The sequence below is a fragment of the Phalacrocorax carbo genome, chromosome 1, assembly GCF_963921805.1.
Source record: "Phalacrocorax carbo chromosome 1, bPhaCar2.1, whole genome shotgun sequence".
NCBI lineage: Eukaryota > Metazoa > Chordata > Aves > Suliformes > Phalacrocoracidae > Phalacrocorax > Phalacrocorax carbo.
Window position 1 is genome coordinate 131,035,030 of NC_087513.1, and position 19,014 is coordinate 131,054,043.

The following is a 19,014-nucleotide window of genomic DNA, read 5'->3' on the forward strand; positions in this document are numbered from 1 at the left end:
TTTTCTTTTCCTTTTTCTTTTTTTTTTTTAATTATGCCCTTTTTCTCTGTATGGAAGCACTGTGGTGTTCATTTAAAAAAAAAAAAAAATCAAACAAAACTCCCTCCATCTTAAAAAGCACCACAGATAAATCTGGTGGAAAACAAAAAAACATACACCCAAAATAAACTCCATGGACCACCCTTCAGGGATGAAATGCTAAAGATGTCTTTTTTAATCAATCAGTTTGTGAAGATCTACAAAAAAATAAAAAGGATCACATTCTAAAGGTTCAGTGCATTCAGCAGCTATATAGTTTTGCTGCTTATTCCTCTTTAAGTTGACTTTCAAAAATAACACCCTAGCTCATCAAAATATACATTTTCCATTTGCTTTTAAATTAAAATAATAATAAAAAACATTTAAAGAATTCACAATCAATAGCATGACTAAGTTTCAGGATCATCTACAGCATATAATTTAAAGGTTCAAGATGCCAATATGCAGCACGCAGCAGGCCTATATGCTCCATGCAGCATGTACATTTATGATAATCTCAAATAATCTCGATGTTCAGATGTCAGTCTGTTTCTTCCAAATAGTGTAGAATACCCATCTGGACAAAATAAGTGGTTAAGGGGAATAAAAGCAAAGTTTGTAGTACATAGTTAAAATGGAAGTAGTCCTTTTCACTTATGTTTCAATCCTGAAGACTTCTGGTAGCCCCTAAAGATGTGGTAGGTAAAAATCTCACAAATGAAATCTCCCTGGATCCTTTTTTTGGCTCAGTAGATCAAAAGAGCATCCCATTTCCACTGAAACTGATATCCTTTGCAAACCCATGTTTTCTAATTCCTGCTGAAGCCTTTCAGGTGGTGCATTTTTTTTTTTTTTTCGCATTGCAACCACTGAACGAACTACAGAAGTACTTTGGGAAGAGTGACGAAAACTTTGATCAGTGGTTCACCAAGTTGGGATCCCTCTTGCTCATCTTCTCACTTGTAGAGTACCAAGCCTGAAAGAGACATCCAGCTACCTAATCTGCGAATCCCTAACACAGAACACAGTCAGACACAAAATTAATACTGAGATGTTCAGCAGCTGAACACTAGGTGTCCAGGTATCTTACCAGGGAAAGATTTAAAAGTCTACTGCCTCTTAACTGCTTCTACCAGGGCTCTGTTGAACACTCACTTAACAGAGGCATCTACATTTTGCCTAGGGTTTTCTCTAAAAGCTTCTCCAGCATTTGCCTTAGATCTCTAAATACTTTTAAGAAAGCAGACCTTTATTGCCCAGACTGAGCTAGAAGCAAATACAGAGCAAGTGGCAGCTGTATCAGTGCTCTTTTTACTGCTCCTCTGGGGGAGACGGGCCCAGCTTCAGCAGTCACACAGAAGCTAAGCTCAAACCACAGTTCTCTGAGGTACTCCTGGCAAGAGACACAACTGATCCTCAAGAGCTCTCTTGCCATGCCAGGCACTGGAGAGAGGTCAGAGTTACATATTTCTATTTCCATCTGCTTCCAAAGAAGTAGACCCGAGGATGAGACATGAACCTCACTTTTTTAAGAGCTACAGCAACAGCTGCAGAGTGAGGCATAGATTTCTGGGATTTGTAACTTAGTAAAACCACATAAAGATAATATTCTTCTGTTTATACAGCAAGGTCACACGTGCTCCACATGGGAGCCTCCATGTTCACCATAAGGTCTTGGTGGAGACCTCAGAGACACACATGCTTTCCTTAAAATAGAGAGCTGGCTTTTATGTCACCAGCTGTTTGGATTTCCCGTGACCCCCACAGCAACACTGGTAAACGCCAGAATGTCAAGTAACAATTACACAACAATTCCTGAAGTAGGCAAAACAAGTAACAATAAAAATAAGTCAGTTCAGTACTTTGGCTTCATTTAGGTACCCACACAGGTAATTTTTGGTCAGATTACAAAACTGAACATATGTGTACATGAAAAGATTTGCTCAATGGCTCAAGAGATTTCAGTCACTTAAATGAATGTCACAAATGTGCCACATTCTTCAGAAAGAAATAAAACCTTAATTCTTGATTATTTGTCACAATTCTAGTGTAAACTATCATATCTCTCAGTCATCTGTGAAACAGCATTTAGGTATAACCTTCCATTCAGATACATACTCCTACTTGGATATCTTAAGTTTCAAGAAAGGCAACCACCTGTACCTGAAACACAAGCAAAGGACTATCAGAAGTCCAAGGCCAAATTAAACGTTAGAGTATTTACTTTGGGCTAATCTGAAGCCATCAAGATGGCTTCTTTAATATTCCTGTAGCTATACCATTATATCATTTTAATTCATTTAGAAAAAGCAAATAAAACTTGCCCCATTTCTCTAAGAACCATTCACTTTCAAGCTCCGTTACACCTAATTAATGGCCAGTTTTAATAAATTTATTGCTAAAAATATTTCATATCGGTTAGCTTACTAGAAACATTTAAATGTATTTTTCAAAAGGAATTGAGTAGCAAATGCTACTCAATTAATCTAGAAACATTTTGCATGCTTCCAAACAAACAATGCAGGAAGTATTTAGAAGACTTTCTCAGGATGCATACTTCAAATCACATACATGTTGCATGAAGGCCTGGCAGTTGTAAAGGCAAAAATAACCTGTTTCTCTTAAATTTTACACTACAGGGGCAAATATCTTCATATCCTGTTTCACGCTTTTTTTTTTTTGTCTTGAAAACGTTAAGATAAAATCTGAGTTTCACTGGGGAGCTGACAATAATGAGAACCAGGAGGAGCTTGTTACAGTCAGTAGGGAGTCAGAACAGCAGGCTATAGCATTACATGGTATGAAGACTGGAGACAGAGAAGGGACACAAAATGAGCACACAGAACAGAAGAAAGGCTGTGGCAAAGTTTCACACGCTTAATGTGTTATGAATAAGCAGATCCTGGAAAGATCTTTCCTGTCAAGAGAGGGAGAGCCATGGCAGGTATTACCCTGCAGAAGCATCTCCTGGGAGATCGCACAAAAGTGGTGAACACTCAAGGGAAACGCAGCCAGCAGAACCACCCCACAGCGTATCAAAATACCCCTCTAGAGCTAATGGCTTGAAGCAGAAACTTCTAGCTCCTTGTATGATCGTCTGCCACCCACAAAATGAAGAAATTCTGAAGGATTATTTTTAGGAATGGGATGTTGCTGAGAAATGCGTATACCCCTCCACTTGGAATATTTTTCCAGTAACACTAACTAGCAATGATTGTTAGGAATCACATTTCTCCCCCCCCCCCCCCCCCCCCCAAATCCAGTCTGGACTCTATGTTCATTAATAGACTTATCAGAGAATACTTAAGGATCTGGATCATGCTAATCTGTATGAAGTTAAGAGTTTTTGTGTGCAAGAAAATAAAGATACAGCCTTGACAGAACTCCCAGGCAGCATTACCCTCATCATACTGTTTATCATACATCACATGAACAATCCACTTGGAAACACTCAAAAACATTAGAAACATAGGCTGATCTTGAAAGGTGCTGATCTTTTCACCAGCTGTGAATTAATGGCAACTTTAAAGAAATAATTCCTGCAGTTATCCTCAAAATAAAAGTGTAGTAGTTCATTTACTATGAAAAAAACATTTATAGTGTTTAAATTAGAACCGCCTTCTTGCACTTGAGTTCATTACCTCCAAGCAATCTAGGCTTGCTTGATTTATTAATACACACTCCCCACTCTTTTTTAGTCTTTAAGGATACAATTCCATGTAGGAGGGAACACACACAGTTTCTTTTGAGAACTCCACAGGACAGTAAAGCCTGCTAAGCTGTTCTTCATACAGAGTCAAGGCATCGGTCAGATTGATACAATTTCCCTGAAGAAAAAAGAAAAGTCCCGGTTACAATCAAACAAATAAGCAAAATTTCAGATGATTATGTACATTTTGACATTAATGCAAGGCTCCCACGTACTTCAGAACCAGATACGTGCTGTTCTTAATATTTAATATTTACAAGGCAAATACTGAACAGCTTTTCTTCATTCTGCCTACAGCAAACAACAATTTTTATGTTTTCAAGAAAGGGTAAGTATGAGGGCATTATCTATCTTCTCATTAGCAGAAGCAACCATTACATTAGGGCTTTCAGTTAAAACAGACCACCATGTGTTGTTTACCTATAACATCTACTCAATAACCATTTTCTTTATGATTGCTTAAATATATTAGTAAACAGTATTATAACATCCAGATTTTCTCAATTATTTAACATTGCCTAGGTCTTACAACATTTAAATGCACTATAAAAAAAAACCATAAAGTATTCATTTAAAACAGATTCTTCCACAGAGCAATATGACAAAGTAGATCACATTATACAGAAGTTCTGTGGCTGCAGGCACATTGTCTTGAGTTTCTGTGGACCATGCTCTGAAACGAAAGTGATTCCTATGATACTTTTTCTTCGATCTGTCTTATCTCATCTAAGAATATTAGTGATATACTTTTCTGATCAAAACTAAAAAATCAGTGCTCAGATGGATTTTTCTTTAACAGTGCAACTATGAAACATCAGTCACACTAATTCACAGCATTCCTTCCCAAAGAAGTATTACCCAAATTAATCATTCTTGGAATATAAACACATCTCAAGGACTACAAATGGTGAGGAATTTAAAGAAAAAACAAACCACAAACAAAACCAAAACAACTCCTAATTATAAGCACAACCTTGTCCAAAGCTAAATATTAACAAGCAGAAGTTACTGCAACATATATCTGGGACACCCATATAGAGAAAGCTCTAGTGAGAAAAGTGACTATCCACTTTTGAAGACTTGACGATAACAGTGAGCCCACAGAACACCAGACTGACCAGAGAATACCCAAAGCAACCAGTTGTACAAGTTTAATAAAAAAAACTTCTCGTCAAGTTTCTTGCCTGCATAACCGAGTAGGCTAGCTGATACTGTACAACCTCAACTACAATAACCTTAGAAAGAGTGTGGCAAATACAAGTTATTTGGATACCAATTTAAAATGGAATAAAGTTGAATATAGTCACCACTGCACGGTCTATGAATCACTCAGCTTTTGTTTTCCAGGTATGAGACACTGAACAAAGACCCACCAAATATGAATGTACTGTTGCGGTGGCACAGCTCAGAGACATGACATCCTGTGGTTCCGGTCAAGGGGGAGAATATGTTAATGGTCCTTAGCACACTGACAGCCAGATTCATTGATTTATGGTCTTCTACCTCCACCACTTTCACGAGGAACCCTCAGCTCAATCTGTAACTCCTAGCATGATGCCCAACCACACTGCACACTACACATGAACAGCAAGTTATTGATGACGATGACCTGACCACACAGCATGTGTATATCTGGTCATGTGTGGGTCAGGATGAGACATCTTCAGGAGACGTGTGGCACCATCCTTCCCTAATGGTTGTGTTTACTAGCTTACAGCATAAAGGTCTTTTACCTTGACCTAGCACAAAGCCTACTTTCTTCTTCCAATTTCTAATCAGCAGAAACATAAGCACCAACTACCATTTCTCCATAGTTATTTTCATCATAAAAATCCTAAGCTTTCCCACACATTCTACCACTTCTAGTGGAGGAACAATGCTTATCACAGAAGACAAAAAGACAACAAAAAAGGAAACTTTCGTGTTAATGAACACACAGTTCCTAGTAACCTAGCGTACAAGCTGAAGTCCTACAAAATGATGGCAAGAGGCCTGAGGCACAGAAGTTTGCTATTTATCTCAGATCACAAAAGCATTACTCTCAATGATATGAGGATATGCATTAGACAGAAAAAGGCCTAATTAAATTAAAAAAAAGGAGAAACAGTCATTTACTAATACAGCCAGCTTCTTGGTTTCTAGATGACTCTTTCTATTCACTACTGGACAGGCCAAAACCCTTCCGGCGTAAGCACGTCCGAGCAGAATACTGCTTTTGATCTTTAAAAGCCCTGAACTTTGCAAGAAAGAGATACAAGAACAAGAAAGCTTAAAGCAATAGACGCTGCCTATGGAATGGCAGCATCTTCCCTCTGCTCTGAATGACTTCTGGAAATGTTTGCGCATACACACACACATATAATTTTGGATTTATTTCCAATTACTGATTGAGGTATCTTGTCCCTTCCTGCCCTTAGATAACATGTGTAACTCTCGTCTGACTGAAAGAATGCAGATGGTTCAACTAAGGAAAGCGAGCTAGATCTAATTAAAAACTATAGCTCTCTTACAGTCACAGACTTTATCCTATTTTCTTCCTATTTTTTGCACCATGCTCAATGAATGTTTTGCATTGTGCTCAAGTTTTCACAAGTGGAAAAGAAAACCTCAACTTAAAAAAAATCCTATACACAGCATCTTTTTTTAAAAGATAATCATATTCTTGAAAGCTCTCTTTCAAAAGAACTTTCATAAAACGTTATGTTTGATTATCATCTTGATCATATTCCATGAACAAATGTGTACTTGATTACTTGGTAAAGAACGATGGCATGCTTTATATTGAATATATCATATTCAGTTTTGGGTATCAGGAAACAAAGAGAGGTTTGCAAAAACGTAAGAGGTGAACACTGAGCACAAACGCAGAGAGCACAACAATGAACAGACTACTGTAGTACTTGTTTAGTAACCTGTTATTATCCAGGGGACTATAGCAGTTATTTGGTTCAGCCGTCCTTTACCAAACATATAATTCTGTTTCAACATCTGACTGAATGCAAAAGAAAACTAAAAAACAACCTGTGTGTGTAATTTGAGTCATAAATAGAAAACACTGCTAGGTAATTTATGGAGCATACCACTATTACAGAAGAAGTTTAATAGGATACACAATGAGATAGAACTATCCAGTTTCCCCGCCTGATGCTTCAGCATTTCATCCTTCCTCCAGCAACAGACAAATCACTGCAGACAGTGTGGAAAACAAGTTACAGGAACAATGCAACATGCCAACAAGCGATTTTTACTTTCCAATGCTACAACTCCCCAGTCTCCAAATCAAGATCTTACCTAAAGGTTCAGACAGCCCATCTGGATGTTTTACTAACCTCCCCTTCTGGAGACACACTACAGGATTTTATAGTTCTGCACAGTTACAACGTTTTTGCAAGTATTTGGCTTTACTCAACAGAAAGCTAAGAATTCCAAAAATCAGATCTACAAAACGTAGATGAACTTTATTGAAAAAGTTATTGAAAAATCACTACTATTAACACCTTTCTGTAAGAAGTGACCAGCTTTATCAACTAAGGCTACAGTGTTGATAACAATGTCAATCACACTTAGATTGCTAAGATATGACACAGGAAACGAAGCCCAGAATGCAACACAATGATCAGCCTAATAACCTGCATTTATTTTAACTCCCTCCACCTAATGAAAATAGTCATGTGGTAGAGCAATACATTTTTTGTTCTGAAAAGCCACAGTAAACTCAAACAATAACTAACGTTGAACAGTGTTTAATAAGGTTTAAAGCCAATGACTCACCAATTACACTTTTTCAAAGGGAAATAAGCAAAATTGGACTTTCTTTTTTCTCCCACACTGTTCAGTCAATTTACAACATATAAAAAAACCCTACCAAACTCCACTGCCTGCTTCCCCTTACTTAACCTCTGTTCCATTGTCAACCAATTTGACAGATAAGAAATGCGGGGAATGACGAAATTTTTTTCTCCTTAACAAGCACCTCTGACACGAAAGTGTTTGAGATAGTTTTAAACTTTGAGATTATCCGATTTTTACTTGTAAGACCTTGTTTAAGACTGACGATTCCTGAACCGTTTCACAGCCTTTGCATTCTGAGTCTGCTCAGTGCTTACACGCACTTCGGCACCTCATGCCTGCCTCCCAGCACCAGTTCTTCTGGGCTTTCATAAGGCGTACATTTTGTAATACCATTGGTTTAGGTTTCAGGTTTCTACAGCACACATTTTTTTAAAAAATACAGTTCTGAGCAGACAATAAAAATTATTTGTTTTAACGTACCCTGTAAATTCCAGTTAACTTCACACACCTATAAGGAAGATGTGTCCATCAACCAGTTATTGGCTGAATTTAGGCCACTATACTTCCTTCCAATTTTAGAAAGTAAACTAGTGACTCAAAAGCAGATGGAAGGGTCCCTTTCCAAACTTGCCCATTTCTTACACGTCATTCTTACATGTCTTACCCTACACATCATCGTTACTAGACATCCTTGCCTGTGCCAATATACTAGAGAAGCTTATTTTTTAATGTAACATGGTTTTCTATTTATATTTTGTAATGACAAGTGCTGGACTGAACATGGCCAAGCTTGTTTTTTTTTTTCCTTCCTCACTTCAGAGTGACTGAGAAGCAATGAGATACAGCATAAAACACCTAGCATCAAAGCTAGGCTTGAGTTTTGGGTGACAGGGATTGCTTTTAAGCAGATAATGGAGGTAAACCCAACTGAAGGTATCTCCACTGGCCAAATGATCAATTAATTTTAAAATGAGCTCTCAGTAACACAAGGAAATGAAATGTCTGTCCCTTAAAGACTCCCAAACTGCCAAAAAATCACACAAGCTCACACAGGGACACGCATCCTTTCTTCCAGCCTCCTTTCACATTGCAGTCAAGGAGAACGCTGCTCCATCTTTGCAAGTGCTAATTAGAGAACCCACACAGCAGCCAAAAAAAGGAGCGTAACTATGGAGCAACATCACGATGGTCTGGACATTTAGAGGGCAGGGCCACGCTGTATTAGAGAGCGGCCAGGAAGCGACAGCTTGGTGAAGGGCCACATGTGCGTGTGGGAGACATCAATGCTTGCCCCAGTGGTTAGTGCTGTTTACTGGAACCCAAACCTGTAAGTGGTCTGAGTTTCTATCCTGCCTCAGTTGGATGAGCCAGACTAGGAAGGAGCAAATTCCTTTTCAGAGGTATTTTTAAATGTTCCGCTTCATAAACAGGCTGAAAATGATAGCCTGCTCAACCTCAAAGGATTAGATCAGCAGAGCAAAAAAAACTTAGCACAGAAAAAGGCATTTTCCTAGCTACAGGTAATCCACTGACACACAGAGACAACCTTACAACCAGTCTCTGCATCTCACAGAGCATAGTTTCACAGCTGTTGGGACAACCCTCGTGTGCTACTTGGAAGGTGCAGGTTGGTGACAGTTCAGAAAAAAACGCAAACATATCACACTAATATCTACAAGTACACATACTCCACTGAAGTTGAAAAAAAAAAAAATCACTTGAGTAACCTAAAAATCATCCTGGCTTTTAGGAGGTCCAATAGCATTAAAACACATAACATTCAGAAACAAGTTACTGGGAAGGTCCATTAGAGATGAAACCAGACCTTGGGACATGCCAAGTTCTTACATCCTCACTGACTCACTTCTCTCCCCTGTGATGGTTGAGAGCGTGCACCTGTAACTGGCTCCCCTTGGAGAGGCAACAGTGAGCACCTCACAGACACAGACCCATATTACAATCACTAAACACTTCAGAGCACCAGCTTCAGAAGGAGAAAGAGGAACAGAAACATAGCAAGCCATATGACCCTTATGCAGAGTAGCTGGATTATGTTAAAAAATAAGTTTTTTTGCAAACAAGCCTCAAGCCTTAAACTAACAGACAGGCTGCAAGTTCTGCAGGCTAAAGGCCCTAAAGCTGACCTCTCTCTCTCCAGGTCCTATGTGGGCTGCAAGACTCTCAATATGGATGATGCAGCTAAAAAAGCAAGGACATGAAAAGCAAGGCTGCTACTCATACAAGTTTTTGTTCTCATTGTGAATGCATACAGCAAGTATAAAGGCATGTTCCCCCCTGCCTCCCCCAATATACTTAAGCACAGACTTAAGCAACAGAGAATAAGATCCATAAATTGCCCTTTCTATCTTTCCAGAGCTGAAACAAGCAATAAGTCCCTGCTTCATCCTATAATTGGCCACATATGTTCTTTCATCCCCTAGGAATACGAATAGTCTGAGAAACCTTTCACAGGCAGAATCTCTCTGTAAGTGTTAATACAACTGCCACGCAATATTAGTTATCAGTCTCCACCTAGTGGTGAAAACATATTCTGCATTAGCATTTGGAGACTGCTTTGAGAATCACCATTGGCATCCAGGGGAACAATCAGGTGTGTTAGAGTAGCACACAGAAAAAAAAATAACTCTTTTTATAATCTCAGATAAATTATAGGTAGAGTTAGACAGCTCTAGACCCTGCCTGCTGACAATTCATGTGTTGAAGATAACTTTTTCCAAAACTTGTGCAGAGCTCAATGAAGAGGTGATGAGAATTTCCATTTCTTTTTCCCAGCAGTGGCATTCAGAGAGTCAGGCAACAATACAGCATGCGAAAAGCTGGCATTCTGTGAACAGAATTCCACTTTTGGGTAAAGCATTTCTTGTGTATTGAAAAAAATTACATTCTAACAGCACACACAAGGTAACCCCTGCATCACAACTATCAGAGGACAGAAGTCTCAAACATTAGTACAATATAATGCCAAGGCAGAAGCAGCAACTATAGCTACTGGCCAGTAGCCAACAGAGCAATGACCCTTTTTCAACATCTCTTCTATGAGCATTTTGTCATCATAGCAAAGGTGAGGCCCTAACAAATAGGTAGACATTCCCCCAGTTGCTTTTCTTGATGATATTTAACATATTTCGTGTTTTAGAGGACCAAAATGCACTTCAAAAAAGCCGGGGCGGGGGGCCCACACACAAAGTCCTGCATTTTAAAAACAGAACTGCTTTAAAAGGCATGTGATTCCTTCAGCAAGTACGGTACAGCCTCCTAAGATAAGCATCATAGAAGTAGATATTTGGAACAAAAGTAACTTAAATTTCCAACGTTATTACACAGAGCTAAAAAACCCTGGCATTTAACAGCTAACACATCAGAGCATTCAAAACAACGAGTTTTCAGTGCGTGACTAAACTCAGCTACCAAAGTCAGTAGTACTTGTGTTTGAACTTCTGTCCATAGTCTAACCCAATCCTTTAGATATCCAGCCTCAATTAGTTTAATTCAAAATCTAATTTAAAGAAAGTTACAGACAACTGATTTTATTGAAAGCACCCTTAGAAGTCTGTTCTTCCTATGATCAGGCTACTGAGCATTCTGAGTTTTTTTCTGTTTGTTTTTCTTTTAAAATCAGGCCCAACTGAGAGGAGGCTACAAGGACCATCAAACAAGAAGCTGGGTAGTCTATCAGTAGATACATCAAAAGCTCCGATAGCTGTTTGCCCCAATATTATCTTCCTTTTTCAACACACCCAGGAAGACTAAGTTGCAAGAGTACACTGCTTCTGTACTTCAGCCCTTTCACTGGCTACCAGTTAGCCACAAGTCCAAATGCAAGCCGCTTCAGTTCTAATATTGTTTCTTTCCCATCCTGCCACATCCCACCTTGTTGCTTTGGGACTCTGAAACCGGTATTTCACAACAGCTTAAACCCATCAGGGCCAGTTCAGTACTGCAGTCCTTGACTCCTATGCAAGCAGAGATGCTGGAGAGCTGAGTTATCTCCTCCCGTCAGGACAGGACAGGCAGCAGGGCTGCAGCAGTCTCAACCTCTACTGGTTTCAGCTGACAGAAACAACCTCCCTGTACCCTGGCTGCATCCAGCTTTCAGCACAAGCTTCTTCCCAGAGCCCTTCTGCAAAGTCTGACAGATACCTGTCCACAGACATATATTTGCATGTGTTCTAATAAAGGCAGCTAGTCTCACTGTGTACGTTCCAAGTATGACAACTGCAACACAAACGCTTGCTCTGTCCAAAAGATGTAGTGTCCTTTCAATATCAAAGTCAGTCATAAATATTTCCACTATTAACAGAATAGAAAAGCCATTAAGATTTACAGTGTGATACAACCGTATTAGTCATATCTTAAATTTCAACCACAAGGTAATTTATGTTGCCCATATAACCACAGCATTTTAAAATAAAGCAGCACAGTGAAGTTGCCAAAAACCTCATTCTGAGATTTCATTTCTTCATAAACCTGTCCAATTTTACAGTAGACCAGCTCCTCTACACACCTCAGAAACTCTGTGCTGATAGGAATTAGAGTTCAAATCCATAATTTTAGCTAGGCTATTTCAAAGCTTCACAAAATTATTTCAAAATGCTGTACTTAGGTCCACACATCAGAAGACTAGTTAAGGTGTGGGCATGACAAAAGAAATACAACTTCAGAGACTTATACTTCACTCAACTGTCTGCTGGGTCTTGGCACACTTCTGTACAATTGCACACAGCTTCGTGGTATTCCAAATTCAGATTATGTAAAGTATCTTCATATGAGAGCTAAACCACAATTATATTACCCGTGAGTTGGCTGTATTGTAGCAAGTATACAAATCTTAAATTACTTATTTTTAAGTAGAGTTGCATTAAAAACTTCATACGCAAGGACAAAATCTTATTTACGACTATATAAAATGCTTCACAAAGTGCCAAGCATTGTAACAAACATATTCAAGTGTTCAAAATCTGTTTTGCAGAAGCCAAACCAGTGACTTGAATTAACAGTGGATAGCAAGCAAAGGGAGTATTTACTCCCAAATGATTTATTTCCTCATCCCATTGCACCTGTGTCAAATTCTGACACCTTTATGGATGACAAATCCTCATGTCTTACACTACAACTGGAGACATTAGCTTCAACACCATGTACCTGTTTCTAAAGTACATCTGTTCTGCTTTTCCAAGAATTACAGCTAAAATATCCTGTAGTATGCCTAGCTGACTCTTGAAATTATGCTTTTTAGATTTAAAGACACAAGTGCTACAAATACAGCTGAAATAATAAAAAAAAAAAGACAAGTCAGTTAGCAAAGCCCAAATTTCATGCAAAAATCCCTAATCAATAGGAGAAAACCAGCTTGCTAGAATATTTTTAGTTGGTTGGTTTGGCTTTGTCCCCTTCCTTTTTTACCTGAAAAACACAGACTGCAGTACATATACAGCAATAATTTTTACATCCAGGTTATCATACCTGTGTGAAGTATTTTCCATCTTGTTTCAGGACTTTCATTGAGAGGTCGAGAATCAACCGCAGAAATTCCCATGTGGAATCTGCACAGAGAGTATGATTTAAGAACAGAACATGACATTACTGGCTTGTTCACCACTACCTATTCAAGACTTGCAACATATCTACTGTTTACAAAGTAGCTATCCTATGCCTTTAAAAAAAAAAAAGCAAGCAACAACCAACAAGAAAAAACAGTAAAAAATGCACACAACCCATATGCAATGGCAATGATGGCAGAAGTATCTCTGGTTTTCTTCACAGCAATTTTCCAGATGTTCCCAAGAAATCATAGAATGAGGAAAAATCTACTGGAGTGTCAACTCCGCAAATACTTTCTCAAGAATTACAAGAGTTCATACTACTCTGGAATAAGAATACAGTTTTAAAAAGTCCTAGACACTGCCTAGTATTTTCTAACATTCACAAAAAATTCAAGAAGAATGAAATATTACTACCATTCTTTGCCTCTCAGGTTTGCTATAAAAAAGGAAAGAATCAAAGTTTTGGTTGCAAACTGCCAACTATTATGCAGTGGAGGGGCAGAAAACATGGAAAATCCTCAGAAGTTTAGGAAAATAAATTAGATTAACCTTCTTCTGGAGATGTGGAGATGGGAACAGCTGTCAGATCATTAATTACGTAATCAAACATCCTTCCTTCTTTGGCATACCTCTTCAGTACAGGAATGCAGTCTTCAATTAGAACCTATAAGAACGAAATACTGTAGCTGGTCCTCAAAATACCGTAAAAGTGACCAGGTAACAGGAACAAATGCAGATTCACAGTTAAGAGGAAGGGGAAGTACAAAATTAAATATGCGTTTAATTTTAGGCTCTATTTTCAACTTAGGAATTATTACAATGACAACATAGGCACTACAGGACTGAATTTCCTAGCTCTGTCACTGACTGCTGGGTGACCACTGTTCTGCCTACCAAATGGTAGCAACCACTAGCAGTCCCCCAACATACAAGTAAAATAAAGTACTTGTATGAAGGGCCGCTGACTCATGCAAAGTTGCATGTGACTTCTCAGTTAATTTTTCACATGCTTTTTTTAGCTCGTAACTGTAAACTAGTTATTTGTAAGAGCCTTAAGGAGCAGTAACAAAGAAAAGGCTTCCAGTGAAGATGTCAGATTGTACCTTAGCTAGTTTGTAAGCTCTGTCAGACGCAGCACATAAAGACCTTAACTGCAGGGATGCATGAGGTTTGGGTTTTGTTTTTGTTTTAATTACTTTTATATACTAGCAGTCTAATGGTAAGAGATTTTGCCTGCAAATTAAAATCATTTTAAAATGTGTATTACAAATTCAGATATTCTCAACAGTACAGGACTACTAACTTAAATACACATTTCTTCCAACTTTTCATCAGTTTAAGAAATTATGTTTAACACTGCATCCTTACTGCTACTTCCTCTTTATTTGTAAGCTATGGCAAGAAACATTCTATTTCACATTCCTTAAAAGCTATATGCAATTATTTTTAGAAGAGTTTGGAGATGGAGAGGTAAAATGTTTTGACATCAATGTATACTGCCAACATAGACCCCACTGCCATTTATTAAAATTTAGAAGTGTCATAAAAAAGGAAAAATCCTCCCCAAAATTAAGAACAATCAGAAGACTTTTTCCCAAAACTTTGCCATAGTAGTGTTCCAAGCTAGGTATAACTGTATTTGAAATACTACTACTAATGAAAGAAAAACACAAAATTACCTGATAGCACTCTCCTTTCAGATTGTCTAAGACATCTCCGCATGTTTTACGCATGTATTTTTTACACCCGTCGATCACCATTTGGTCAATGTTTGAAGCTGGTTAAGGCGTTCTACATTTCATAAATAATACAGGTAACAGTTTCTATTTCTTCAGGAAGTTCTCAAAAAGGTGACATTCACAAAGGAATAGTAGGATGCGTATCTTGGGATACATACTGCAATAGCCAACCTTATGTATTCACTTCCAGATTCAGTTAGAGTTTTAGGAAGTGCATATTTTTGTTTTTAACCAGTATTTCTGGTACCTTAGCTTACCATTACTATGAAAGCTTGAAATGCAAACAATAGGACGGTAAATTAAAAAGCCCGTAAAGCTAAACTAGGTTAAGACTTTAACCTACATTTTTAGAACAATTATTTTTAGTTTCTAGCAATGGGATCCCAAAATCTAGGATGATCAATGTTTCACATGGCTAACAGTGGTTTACATTACTATTTGAACTACAGGAATGTTGAAAACTTGACTTGTATCACTATCACTATTTTTAAGGCAGGGCAGGAGTTGGTCGTTCTGCCACCAACACAATTCACCAAGTCCTGACATTCCTATTAAACTTTTTTTGCTTCTAGGGTTGGTTTTTTTTCTATGTTTTCTTTAGAAAAACCTAAGAACCACCCAAGAAGGCAGAACACAGCCTAAACCACAGACTTGACAGGTCTGTCTTCTGTTATCAGAGAAGATATCAGTCTGATGACAGAAGTGTTACTTCCCAGTTCTATTTAAATTGCTACTGAAGAGTTATAGTATAGACTGGGAACTTGAAAGCATGTACTACATAATGATGCACAAATACATAGTCACTGGATCTCTCTAATGTGACAAAAAGAAATTTCATTTTAGACCCTATCTCCTACGCGAATCAGACCCTGATAGTTAATTGCGCTCAATGCTAAGATATCAGCAGAAAACACAGGTTGAAAAGCATTGAAACGAACGATCAGTCATTTGGCAAAGGATATCTCTACCATAGTAACCATCTTTGGTTTCAGTTTGACTATCTCGTATAGTATACCTCCGTCACCACCTCCTAGGATCAGCACTTCTTTCCCAGTGTAGTCTTCCTTTCCACTGCCCATTATGGCTTGAGTATATGCCAGGTCACTCTCTGCCAGATCTGAAAGGAAGGAAGAGAAAGAGTTGGACAGAAACACTACATCTTCAATTTTTCTCATTAATTGGTATTAAGTTGGTATTAATCCAAAGGTGATATAACACAGACCAAAGCAAGAGCATCTATAAAAACAACCTAGCTCTCAGGGACAGTCCAGGTTAACAGGAGGATGGTCATTTACCAAAGCTAATAAGATCCTCCTCAGAATCCCACACAGGATTTCTCTAGTTTGCAGTGCAAACCCAGCAATGGCTATTTCAGCATTAAGAAGTACCGTGAGCCAAGAGAAGCAAAGTTGTAGAGCAAAACTGAACGTACTTCAGGTTTTATGTCTACACTTGATACTTCAGGGGGTTTTTACCTCAGACTAGGGCTGCAAGTGACAAAGTCAGGAGATTTTGAAAGCACACTCTGGACCCCAACTGAAAAGAGCAACCTACGTGCGCGCCAGTGGATCCCTGCACAGAAGCATGAGCATGACTGTTAATGCCTATCTGCTTAAGGGCCCTGAAGCATGCCTTCTGACGACTTGTTCACCATTAGCTTAAAAGCCAGCAGTAACATTCCTAAGCTGTAATAGCAGATCTGAGTTACAAGGGCAAAGCTTTGTGCAGAGGCACATCATGGCATCTCCTATCATTCTGCCTAGCCATCAGCACTTTGCTTGCAAGTGCATGGTAACTGAGTGACTTCAAGCAGTATTTTAAAATCCCATGGAAGGTAAATAAGTAATGGCATACTTCCCTTTCTGTGAGGCACATTGTGACAACATTCAAAAAAGCCTCATCTCCATATGAAACTCTGATGAAAATTTCTGGCTAGAAGTATGGAATACCTAATTTAGTGGTTTCAGATACAGTTCTAACCGAATTAGAAAATACCATCCTAATGAATTCAATAACAACAATTTTCAGCTGCCATCTGCACAGATGATCCCCTGACAGCTGCAGAAAGCTGAATGGTTAGAGGTATTTCTAGAGATGTCAAAAAGCTATAGTCAAATTTATTAATTAGTCTGCCATTGGACTGCAGTTAGGTAGTCTATCCCCAGACAAAAACATCCTTCATTTACCTCAGTCAGTACTTTTCAACATAAGTACTGAGAGATTTTACAAAGCATACTCCTTGATGCCTAGATTTTCTAGCAAACAGCATTCTTACCCAGCTTAAAAGAACAGTAGCCCACCTCCTCCTAAGTTCACTTTCAAAAAATACAAAGATCAGGAGGAACAGAGTACCACAAATGAAGACCCTCCCATAAAGGTCTCACTCTTCTCATTAACTTACAAGTTCAACTAAGCATTTTGAAGACAGCAGAGTCAAAAGATGTTCACCAACAAAGCAGCTAAACGGTTTTAAGACACAGCTGTCTCACCAAGCAGGTAATTCCCTTAGAGAATCACGGGACCAGCAGGATTATCCCCCACATACACATCCACCAGCTCCTACTTCATATTCCTTTGCATTTTGAAGACCGACAAAGCAGCTCATCTTACTGTCACAGAAGCCCTCAAGAGGTTGGACTTGCAACAAACAGGTAAAAGCTCATATGAAAGAAAGGAATAGAGTAAGCTCTGCTAGAGAACTCCGACTTCTATTCTCCTGTCGCCACCTTCCACAAAGACAACAACTTTGGAAAATAAATCTTTTTTTTGTACTCTAGCTTTTACATCGGTCAGCCTTTCTCATTAAAATACTTTATATATGGGAACAGATATATGTGTACATGCATATATGTAGCTTCCAGCACCAGAACCATGACCCTCAGTAATCTATCAAAACTGTGCCATAGCAAAATAGAAAACAACACTTCCTACAGTTTCATGTAGAAGATCCTCAAACGGGATGACACTTACTAACATCACCACTGAGGATAAGAATATTCCCAAACTGTTTTGAATGCAGAATTTTAATATTCTGAAAAGGTGAATCTTCATCATAGACAACTTCATCTATGTCGTACTCCACCAGGCGCCCATCAGCTGTGGGCCAGTATCTATCAATGACACCTCCTCTCAAAATGGCTGGCAATCTAGAAAGGAATAAGAAAAAAAGATTTCAAATTATTTGAGAATATTTTTTTTTAATTCCCTCTAAACATCCTGTGGATTCACCATAATAAATAAATAATTTTTACAAGAGGCATCTAAGAAAACTTGCAACACAACAGATATATGAAACCTAATACGTAACTTGCTAAGGCACAGATGAAATATAAACGATTCTTCTTTATGTACAACTTCTACAATGTGCACGTGAATCTGTCCCTACCCTAAGAGAAGGGATGTACATAACATACTAGCCTCTGCAGAAGAATCGTCTCATAACTAGAAATGGATACAATACAAAAGCAGAATGCAGACCAAAAAAAAAAACACGACAAAACCTCTTCCCACCTTCAGCTCCACTAAGAATGTCATTTCTTTGGGATTAGTGCATCTCACCCTTCTAAAGTTGTACAGAGAGACATTTTAAATACAGGCACAAAAAGTGAACTATGATAGTGTTTCAAACTGATCCAGGTCACCCTGCAGCATATAAGCCCAATCCTTGATATCAGCTGACAGTTTGCATTACTCTTTAACAGTAGTTCAAGCATCTGTATAGGTCGTTTTGGTTTTGTTGTTTGGTTGGGGTTGTGTTCTGTTTTTTTTAAATACCATCTAGAACTATCTTGGTTCAAATCAGTTTTTAGCTGTAAAGACAAACTGTATTTGAAATTGCAGTGAACTATCAAAGTGATTGCATTTCATTTTAAGCAAAATGTGCAGGCACAGAGTTCATCAGACTTTCCACACACACTTCAGAGCGTTACGGGGTTTTCTCCCAGAGGAGGGTGTAGCAGAGAACCAGACACAGACAAGCTGCTTCTAAATACACTAGTGATTCTCAACAAACATTTCAGAAATACTTTCTGCCCTCAGTAAGCCGCAAGATGGCAGCACATGGTGAGAGCAAGAGCATCTCTTCACTACATCAAGACAACAAAAAGGCAGAAACAACTTTTCCAGCAGAATTAATTCTAGCAGAGCTGCATGTCTGAAGCTAACACCAGAAGGATGCAAAGCAAATTAAAAA

At 38.5% G+C, this 19,014-nt stretch overlaps 1 protein-coding gene across 1 annotated transcript in view; it reads right to left on the reverse strand.

Moving 5' to 3' along the window:
- Positions 1-219: 219 nt before the first annotated feature.
- The window catches only part of SMS (spermine synthase), a 56,166-nt gene continuing 37,371 nt past the window's right edge, over positions 220-19,014 (reverse strand). Inside the window, exons 5-11 of the mRNA XM_064474238.1 lie at positions 17,793-17,968; positions 15,783-15,939; positions 14,763-14,850; positions 13,633-13,747; positions 13,004-13,083; positions 3,730-3,845; positions 220-595 (exon numbers count right to left, since the gene is read on the reverse strand). Of these exons, the coding sequence (XP_064330308.1) occupies positions 553-595; positions 3,730-3,845; positions 13,004-13,083; positions 13,633-13,747; positions 14,763-14,850; positions 15,783-15,939; positions 17,793-17,968 (775 nt within the window). The 3' untranslated portion in view covers positions 220-552. The remainder of the gene's footprint in view (positions 596-3,729; positions 3,846-13,003; positions 13,084-13,632; positions 13,748-14,762; positions 14,851-15,782; positions 15,940-17,792; positions 17,969-19,014) is intronic.